Genomic DNA, 10,777 nt, shown 5'->3' on the forward strand with positions numbered 1-10,777 from the left:
ATTCTCCAGTATCAGAAATAATTCGTGAAATAATGCATTTATTAACTTTTATTGTAAATAAGCACAGTAGTGAACAATTTACAACAATAAAGCAATGAGCGATTGAGATTCTGAAATAAAAAATGCTGATAAACTAGCAAATATTTTAATTGTATCGGAAAAATTATAAAAACTATGAGAAAATGGAAAAATTTTCCAATAGTGCAGCTTTCTTTTTTCAGAAACTATTGGTTCTTGAACTCCAATGACAATCATTATACAACGTCAGTAGAAAAAATTATTCGTTCAGGCACTCGCTGTTATGAATTCAGTTAGTAGTGCTTGGAAAGTGTTTTCTTTCAGAACATATCATAGTACAAAATCTCTGAGTTGGCTGTCAATAATGTCATTAGTCACTGGATTTATCCAGCACATAAAAAAATGGAAATCGCTGCACTGAATGCAGTTTAAAAGCACATTTTGTATCAAGTAAAGTAGACGCGGTATTTTATTATGATAGGTGTTATATCAATATTGACAAAAAAAATATAAATACACTCAATACACTAATACAGACAGCAAGTGAAGGCGTAGATATCTTCTCTTATGAAGACGGCATCTATGATATCGACAGAAGACTCAATCCTTGAATATCAAGTACCAACAGTACCAACGACGAGTTGCAATACCAAACTTCGACAACGATCACTGATCAAGATTCGTTCTTTGTAAACAAAATCAAAACAGTTGATTATTAGATTATACAGCGTAATCATTCAGCGAAGAAAAAAGCGCCTCAATTTCATCCTGCAGTTACCGTCTACCATTTCAATGGTGAAGTTCTTCTTTATTGGCCGATGCTTCCTGTTCAGGCGCATTTAACCGCTTGCTGAATGCAAGCATAAGAGATTTGAGAAGAAAAAGAAAAAACATTTTGACATTCGAAATTGACACTTTGTTTTGACATTTTCAAGTATATATCATGAAATACCATATTTTCAAACAAAAATGTATAAAAATTACATTTTTTCAGTGATAACTGTTTTAATTTATTCATTCATACAAATAGGACAGTGCACGCACTTGAAAGGATCCTTCAAATCTAACGATTTTTTTAAATTTTTGATAAAGTTTGGGTTTCAAAAGACTGATCATCATCAAGCAGAAGCAACCCATGGATACATATTTGGAAATATCACTTCCAAAAATTCCTTCGTGTATCCTATTACTTTTGCTGTTCTGGATAGATCATATTTCTTAGATTACTACAAGAACAGGGGCATATATAACAGAAATGAAGCTTGCAGACGAATGTTTCATACTTTGAAAACTAGGACTTATGATAGTAAATGTAGTGTTGATGGAAAAGATTATCTAAGAAAGGTACCATGTCCTGAAGGGAAACTTTGTGAAGATGAAGACAATCCATGGAATGTTGTTAGCGGTCACCAATTCACTTATGTCATACAAGACTTTAAGCAACCATCGTAAGTTGCCAATAATAATATACTTAACTGTTTGCAGTATGATTTATAGAATGACGTGAAGGTTCTGATTATTTTATATTTCAGTTTTTGGTATGTTTCTATGGTGGCTTGTTTTCATAATGCCACCTCTTGTGAATGGCAAGAATATAAAACCTACACACCATATGAAATAGAATATGATATTTGGCTCGTGAATGGAAACCCAAACAACTCTGCTTATAGTACACTCACGTATCAATTCTCTTTTCATAGACAGAATACATTAGAACTCTACATTTTGTTTTGGTTGTGCTACATGGTCCTTGTGCCTCTTCAGTGTCATGCAGTGAAAACTCAAAAACATCCAGTTACAAGATTATTTACTGCTAGTTTGTTATTGGATTTTGTAGCCTTGTGTTTAATCCTAATTCATACTCTAAAATTCGCTTTGGATGGAGAAGGGTTTCCAAAAATGGCAATGACCGGAGATATTTTCGACATTTTATCCAGGGTATGTTCATTATCAAAATTTTGACATCGAATTTTGTCTTTTAAATAAAGTCACAAAATACTTATACATACCGAAAATTTGAAACCAAATATTTATCCCTAAACTTATTTACAGACCTCGTTTATGCTTCTGCTTCTTTTACTAGCCAAAGGGTGGGCTGTCACTCGTCTTGAATTAACTTGGAAACCACTAGTTTTTGCCATATGGCTGGGATATGGAATTGTACATATATTACTATATGTTTGGAATTTGGTTCGTTTTTGAACATTTCAGGATTTATCAAATATTAATTGTTAACAATTTCAGACTGAAGTTGATATAATTGAAGATATAGATGAATATCAGACGTGGCCAGGATGGTTAATAATAGTGTTCAGATCGTTGATAATGGTTTGGTTCTTGTATGAACTACGCACAACAATGTTGTATGAACATAACACACAAAAACTGAATTTCTTGTTGCATTTTGGTGCCTCAAGCTTAGTTTGGTTCATCTACTTGCCTATTTTAGCTCTGATTGCTCTTCATGTTTCTGCTCTATGGAGGTTCAAACTATTATTAGGTAAGAGTTTGTTTGGTAGGGACATTTAATTTTTTTTTGTGAAAAAACTCCCATTTTTAGGTATAACTTACTCAGCAGACTGCTTTGCCTACTGTGTTATGGCTCATTTATTATGGCCAACACGTTCTGAGCAGTATTTCCTTCTGAAAGGGCCTTCATCGGCCGACCTAGAAGAACTAGATGAATTCAACGAAGCTCCTCACATTGTGAACAACTCCTACACTTCTATGAGTAGCATAAATTCCTATGAGATCTGTAAATATGATGATCCGCAGAAAACCAAACTCATCAATGCTTAGGCTGCACAATGAGCTTATGATATTCTTATGAAAAATTGGTACTGTAGGTTTAGATTAAGATAAAAGTGTGTTTGTGTAGGTAAGATGTTGGTGTCTTAAATGACGCAATGTGTTATTAGTTTTTTAATATTTAATTGTATGAATCTGAGAGAAAATGTTATTTTTAAATCTTTTATATATGTAACAATTTGAAAGTGCTTGTATGCTTTAAGTAATTGAGTTTATTCCAGTTGGAAAAATATTAGGTTTGTTTTGGGTAATTGTGCTTGTTGAGTGAATATTTTATTCTTTGTATCATTTTTTAAATGGATCTCTCACTAGTACATCTTAGCCAATAAAACCTGTGATACAAATAATTCACAGCATCTCCATACATGACATCAGAATCAGGTCAATTTCTAAAAATCTAAAGTTGAGAAATTCATGATGTGAACCACTGAAACCTATTTTGTTTTCAGATAGATTAAATTACAAGTCCCTGATAAACTATGAATGTGATACAAGTCAATTCATTTTTTTATATCTAAAGCAGTGGTGTGCTGTTCTTACCTTAAGCTTTCATAGTTCACTTGACAAGCTGTGTGAAAATTCATTGACAGATATTCTTGACTGATATTGAAATGATAAATGCTTTTCCTCACTTTGCATGAAGTAGACTCATACTCTAATTTTGATGAATCCCATAGTAATTCCACTGTTTTTCCGTCCATACATTTTGTATAAGTTGTATCAGGATATATTACAAAAGGTTCAGTATCATGAATATTTGTCCAAGTTATGTAGTGAAAATTTCAAAAATAATAAACTGAAAACTAAAACTTTGACAGTGTAAAACAAAGTTGGTCAAACACTTTCCATGCAAAAAGTGATATTACGAAGTGACAGATTTCACCTCTCACTATGGATGAGATTAACCCTATTACATATATTTTGTGGTAAAAAAAAATACCTCAGGAAGGAATCAATGTTATCATAATTGGGAAATATTTATCCTAGAAAATCAAGTTATTGGTACATCTGAACGGTATTTATACATTACCAGGTACCAATATCTATTTAATTTATCTGAAGTAAAATAAAAACTAGAATTGAATTAATCAAATGGAAAGATATGAAAAAATTTGTTCCCCCGAAATTGCAAGTCAATTAATTATTGAACCATTTTTACCACACAGTATTGCATTCTAAGTTTCTTCTCTGTGACAAATTTTGTTCATTCCAGCAGAAAAAACTTACGCATGAAAGGAAATTCAGATCCTTTCTGCTGAATTTGTATTTTCAACTATATTAATTATCATATTCTACACTTTTCCGTAATGATATAGATTTCCTAATTTTTTATTTGCTTTAAGTTTTGTATTGCTCAAAAAGGGTATGTGATGAATTATAGTTTTTATATTAGTTTTTTATGATTTTAATATATATTTGTAACCTTTTTTCCTTTAAACATGTAAAATGAGTGGTAATTTGTGCCAAGGTAAATAATTACCTCATAATTGGGGAATTTAACATTATGTGTACCTACTTGTTACTTATCGATAGTCTTTGCATTTATGAATTACAAAACCTTTTTTTTTACTGGTGATTTTTCACAAAAAAGCGTTTTAAGAATAGAGTTTACAAGTTTTAAAAAATAAATCCTCGTTCTGATGAATAATGTCATTTTTGAATTAGTTCGTTAGTTTTTCCCCCATGATGATTTAACCATTTCAATAGATAATTGAAAGAAATTGACTGACAAAATTTTATGTCTCAGATAGAATTAAAAATTTAAGAAATGAAAGAAGATGGAAGCTGAATTTTCATCAGTGTTCTAAATGTATATCGACTATTTTTTATTCTCTAGACACAATTGTGTGTGGTGGGTTAGTAATAATTATTCTCGGAATTGCTTCTAAGTTTAGGTACCCTTCAGTTAATTTATCTTACATAGATATCAGTTCTATCAATATTTGATCTTTCACCGTCATATTTGCAAAACATGTTTTGCTTCAGAAGTTTACTATCACACACTTATAATTTTTGTATGTAATACATGCTGCTTTAGTGCATCTCACTTAGGTTGACACATTCCATTCATAGTGTCCATAATTTTATCTGTCTGTATAAAATATATTTCTCCGTTAACCACTTATGAATATACTGACCCATTATTTTATGAAAATCAATAATAACAGTATCCATGATAATGGAAACAGTAAGTTTCTAAATTGGTTAATAGTAAATGAGATAATAGGTATAATTTTTCAAACAAATTACAATCTCGGTTTTTGGACAGTACGTAAATTTTCAATATGAATAAATGTAATTATGAAAAAAGGTTTAACAATGGTGAATGGTTAACCTCTTGTTGGTCGTTTAATGGGGAATTTGAATGTTTGGCCTTATTGACTTCCAGAGACTCTAGCAGATTCAATTTCTGTCCTTTATTTTCTATATGTAGTATTAAAATTGTGATTGTTTTCTAAAAGGTGGCACTCATAGGTGGAATTGGTCTTATTCAGTTTCAAACTTCTTTATATTCATTGATTCTCGTTTTAAACTTTTGGGCATGATCCGTATGTTAGTTTGTAGATATCTGATATGTTATCCTGTCTATGTGTAACTTGTTAATATTTTGTTTATTCAGTAGTCTTTTTATTTTATCTGTTTTTCCAGTATGTGGGAGTGTCTTGAAGGTACCATATTTTATGTTCCGCCTTTTGGAGAACGATCACAATCTCAACACCATTTACGACATTTTACATATAGAAAATAAATGACAGAAATTAAACCTGTTGGAGTCTCTGGAAATCTGATTTTGTTAAGAGTATTGCACATTCATGCCATAGGACGATATTCCAACTGTAATTCTCATTAGGTACAAAATAGGTGCATTAATTTTGAATGTTCGTTTCTGGATGACAGTTTTACTCCATGCATATTGGTTCCATTATCATATTCATGACCTCTACAGTTATCCAGCTAAATGCCCTATCACACACAACTATTCAAATTATCTTCTGTGGTCTTTTTGGCATCATAAATTTTAGTTGTATATTTATGAAGTTATCGTATAAATATAGACATTTGCCCAGCACAATCAATTATAATGAATTAATACTGAATTTATTTTATTATTATTCATTGAAAAACATCCGAATGTGTTTCCATGTTTGATATGGACACTTTTTTGATATTACGAAAATATTGCCGATATTGTTCATATCATACTTTTTAAAAATTATATATTGTATTATTTATATATCAAATCATTATGGGACTTTGGATGATTTTTTCATTGTTGAATTTAAAGAAAGAACATTTACTCTAATACTGAAATTAAAAAAGTATAAATCTTTATAAGAAAATTGTCATTAATTTTTTTTCAACAGCACTTTGTGAAGGAACTAATTCGAGACTTATTAATAAAGCAAAAGTAATAGTAAATTTTTGGTTTATGGCAAATTTAATCTCATGAAATTAAATACTGAAACTAAAAAAAAAACAAGACTGATAATGAAATTTACGAGTTTGATAATTACATATTTTCATTTACAAAAATGTATTTCCATTTAGTACAGAGTGTCTGACAGCTAACTTTGAGCTAGGCCTAAATATGTGTCTTTTCCTCATTTTTGTTTTGCATAATCAAACACTAACAAAAGAATGGACATCGAACATCGGTGACCAATGATTGATTGATGCTAACCATCGAAACAATCAAATGAAATTAAAGCTTACAGATATTTCAAAACACGAGATCTTCGCTAGAAATAATAATAGCACCTACTTTGTTTGATGCAAAATATGAATAACTACAAAAATCCTTTTTCTCTCCCATTTTGATTGCAATGTTATTACTGACAAAGAGGAAAGAGATATTGACCTCACATATATGTTATTTGAGGTAGAAGATACCTTATGGAGATAGACGATTTTTGATTTTTCAAATATATTTCTTATTGTTTTTTTTTCAATTTGTTTCTTGAATACTAGAAAGGGAAGGATTTGAAAGTGATATTCTTTGGGATTAGTACAATTGTGTAAATCTGTTTTTGATTTGACATGTACCAAAAATACAGTGTATTTTGCGTTATTTGTTCGGCTTGAGTAATTTATGAGGAAGAAATGTAAATAATTAATGGTATTTATCAAAACGTATTTTTGTGAAAAATTACCATTATTCTCAATTTAAAAATATTTCTAATATTATATTACACACGTAATCCAATTAATACACCTAATTGTCTCAATTTAGATGAAGTTGGAGGATTGTCCTTAAAATACATTTACAATGTTTACTTTTATTTTTCGTTTTAATATATTTTCTAGTGAATATGAAATATTTTTCATTTTTATTTCTTTTCATTTTATTATTCTCAACTTCATCTAGACTATAATCTGCACATTTGTTAAATTATATTTTATATTATCCAATAAAATATTTCTCGATATGTTCGCACTACATGTTCTTATTAGACGTACACAATTATTTATTGACAAATATAAGGATTGCCATAGAATGTTTGGGCATTTCAAAGAGAAATTCCCATTGATAGCCATCACCTTTAAGTTAATAATTGAGAAAGTTGGAAAGCTATAAGGACATTCATAAACAGGCATTTGCTAAGGACAATTTTTGAGAAAGTTTGGAGAGTTGCAAACTTTTTAAGGCAAAATACAGTTTAGTTATTGAACCTTTAGGCCAGAAATGATCAAAACATCTTGAAATTGTCTTTTCCAAAACTGAAATATACAAAAAGTCACAAATTTATCTTTGACTATTTTCAGAGTTTGTCGTATATTTTCATGCCTGCGATTTGATTGCAACTGTGTTAGGCATTATCAAAGGCATTGAGGAAATGGACGCAGTGTTCTACTTGTTCTCACCGCACATACTGTCAAAAAGAGGAAAGGTGGTCACTCACCGAAAAGTCGATCAAATTGTGAGAACTTTTTTGGAAGTGTTGAAATGATTCACTGAAGAATATGTATTTATTTGCGGCATTGCCTATTTTTACAAAATAATTAAATTCACACATATGTACCATAACTATCAGTTAGATGTAAGGAAAAAATATAAAAACAGGCAAAAATGAGCTAATCAATTACAATCTTTTTGAATGAATTCAAAGAAGAATTAAAAAGTTCTAAATCCACATTGTAAGTGTTAGCAAGTCTCAAAATGTTACTACCTATACTCATTCTGGCCATAGTATGCTAAGATGGTACTTTGAAGATTTCTGTATTTCTTGTTCTCTCTGGATTAACATTCAAAGTTATAAGTCAACAAGTTCCGGGGAATTAACCTTATTATGGGGTGAAGTTAATCACCCTTCATTCAAAAAATATGAAGAAGAGTCCATGCCGAGAAAATACATTTTTTAAATATTGAGGTTGATATAATTTGTACATGGAAAAAAAGCCGTTCAGGTGCAATGACAAATACCTTCATTTTTTTTTCATCAACCTTCTCCTGTTTCCCGGTACATCATCTGGGGTTCAGATCTCCTTTTCATTTTGGGTCAAAGATGCAGCAGTTTGAACTCATTCAGACATAATCAAAGCTCCCTTTACGCAAACGACTTCTATACAATTAACAGAATATGTCATATGTGACCTACTTGCCCTTGCTGTGAAATCTTGAAACAGTGAAAAACGAATCTCATTTACATTTGGCAGATGACCAAGCGTGCTACCACTGAAGACATATGGCAGTTTGAAACAGAGATGTCTGGTATATTATTATGAATGTAAGTTTTGGTCTCTGGTAATACCAAGTCGTCCTTGTAATAAAAACTGCAGAGAGACGGAAAGTGAACCTCTTTCAGCGATTCATGTCAAATTTTTTGTATTTGAAACTCATAAAATATGATGCATAGAAAAATTGATTTAATGAAAAGTATTGTACACATATAGTCATAACAATTTAAGATCACCAGTTATTTTGTTAATTTCTTTCTCGCAGTTTGGACCTATTCCTACAGCTGTTAAAGTTTCTATTTCCACCTGAGTTTTTCCTGCATCTCTCACCAAGCATACATTCAAGTTGTTTTTTTTTGCTTTGTGAAAAATATCTTCCAAAACTCTCTCACAGTCATTATCAATTTTGAGAACAATTTTGGGTTGACCCATACTCAACCATAATTTTAAAGATGAACGTGATGTTTTCATAGATGACTGAAAAAGCAAAATAGCAGCATGGGCAACTTGAGAAGCTAATTTTCCACGGCCCATGTTTAAATCAGTTCGTACTATAATGACCATTTTGGTTGCCATGAAAGAAGTCAATTTTCCTAGTAAAACATTCATAATTGTATCACTGAACAAACTTTTAACACTTTTACAGGTAAATAACAATTATATAATCAACTTTTGTTGTCTTTATATCTAGCCATACATTTTTTGAACTGGGATACTTGATCCTGACATTTTCTCCAATCTTTGGTATCGGCAATGCACTCCTAAAACTAACATTTTTAGTAAAAGGCTTTTCAAATATATTTTTGAATGAAGATAACCTGTACTTTGTAGTGGAGTTTTATACAACCAGTTTTTTTCAACATTTCTTCTACAGGATCAGATATTTCCTGTTTACCATGTGCAGGAGACATAACTAAAATGGAGTCTTTTTTCTGACTATTTCGAAATCATTTTCTGCCCTTCCGAATAAATGCAATATTCGTGTATTTAAAACGCCAATTTTTTCACAGTTAATCGTGAAAGCTGTCAAATCAAAGGCGTATTCCGGAACGGGAACGATTCTAGGACGGTTCCAAATTCTAAACAGTTGCCCCACTGAGCATGAGCAAGAACTCGCGCAAAAATTTCAGCCTCAACAACTGTGCACTTTTTCGGACTGTTCTAGGATCGTCCTAATTAATCCGAATACGACTATTGATACGACGACATGCTAATTCCTTAATAACTCCGTGGTATAGAAAGCTATGTGCATCTGGTAGATATTTAAATTATGACACCTTCCATCAGGAGAAGCATAAAATAAACCTCATTTTGGGAATAAAAAATCGAGTGGTGGTCACTAACCTTAGCAGCCTTTGTGTACGAAATTTAAGAAAACTCACAAAATTGTTACTTCAAAACAGTTATCTCAACCTTTAAAAATAATAATTGTTTTTATAATAATGTCAGTATCTACAATTTGAATGATATTGATAATAATAATCCTCAAATACCATAGCTTAATTTTTATTTTTCATTAGGTTCCTAATCTCATAATCTTGAAAGAATTTTTAGCCAATTTGAACATGTGAAACTAGCTTTCAGAAATCAGACTAATAATAAACTTGTTTCCAAATCGAAAGACAAATAATATGTTATGAATGTATCTAATGTGAATTTTATTACATCCTTTGTATAAAAGTATGTGTTCGGTAAGATTTCCGTGGTTATATAGCCATCTGATAATTTAAAGTATGAGATGAACCGCGTCTTGTGTTTTTTTGGTTGAAACATGGTTAATTGTGAAGAAACAGACACCTGACATAACCACTAGTTTCCACGATAACCACCCTGGATGAGGATCATTTTGTTGTGTCGTTCTATCATTCCATTCAACTATGAGTAAAGTGGCACCGTACATATCTTCTATATTGATAATGTTTGAATCCCTTTTTTGGGCTCTGGTCAGGATGCAGTTCTGAGGACATTCTATGACCGGCTATTGTGTTATGAAGGAACAAATGTGTACTGCATTAAACCTTCGAATCGGAACAAGAACTCTCTTATTTCAGTTATATATTCATTAATAAGTCATTACTACCATCAGATATTTTTTGGGATGTTTCAAAAGAAATTCAAATATATTCACTACGATCCTTTTGAAAGGTGATTAACATATACTGCGCCACTCAATGTCATGGTGATGGTAATGTTACAGTAGAAAGCTAAATTTAAGATATAGTGTGGTGATGTGTCATTTTCATGCCAGTTTTGATGCCAAAAGTTCTATTATCAG

General features: G+C 31.1%; 2 protein-coding genes across 3 annotated transcripts; one reads left to right on the forward strand and one right to left on the reverse strand.

Moving 5' to 3' along the window:
• The first annotated feature begins 736 nt into the window (after positions 1-736).
• On the forward strand, positions 737-8,885 carry LOC111512253 (transmembrane protein 145). Its single transcript, XM_023168356.2, has 5 exons — positions 737-1,466; positions 1,551-1,956; positions 2,071-2,208; positions 2,263-2,518; positions 2,579-8,885. The coding sequence occupies exons 1-5, from the start codon at positions 988-990 to the stop codon at positions 2,815-2,817; spliced, it is 1,518 nt and encodes a 505-aa protein (XP_023024124.2). The 5' UTR covers positions 737-987; the 3' UTR covers positions 2,818-8,885.
• A 205-nt stretch (positions 8,886-9,090) lies between these two features.
• LOC111512279 (uncharacterized) lies at positions 9,091-10,771 on the reverse strand. Of its 2 annotated transcripts, none has more exons than XR_012464717.1 (2): positions 9,321-10,771; positions 9,091-9,269 (listed from the first exon to the last, which is right to left on the reverse strand). XR_012464717.1 is itself a non-coding variant. In XM_023168390.2 (2 exons), the coding sequence occupies exons 1-2, from the start codon at positions 9,411-9,413 to the stop codon at positions 9,168-9,170; spliced, it is 189 nt and encodes a 62-aa protein (XP_023024158.1). In that variant the 5' UTR covers positions 9,414-9,838; the 3' UTR covers positions 9,091-9,167. The 2 variants fall into 2 exon arrangements, 1 of the variants encoding a protein (XP_023024158.1); XM_023168390.2 differs by having other exon boundaries at positions 9,091-9,263; positions 9,321-9,838.
• Positions 10,772-10,777: the final 6 nt, after the last annotated feature.

Source organism: Leptinotarsa decemlineata, unplaced genomic scaffold (genome assembly GCF_025532065.1).
Source record: "Leptinotarsa decemlineata unplaced genomic scaffold, Ldec_3_MD MMD2_tig00000035_RagTag_RagTag, whole genome shotgun sequence".
Taxonomy (NCBI): domain Eukaryota; kingdom Metazoa; phylum Arthropoda; class Insecta; order Coleoptera; family Chrysomelidae; genus Leptinotarsa; species Leptinotarsa decemlineata.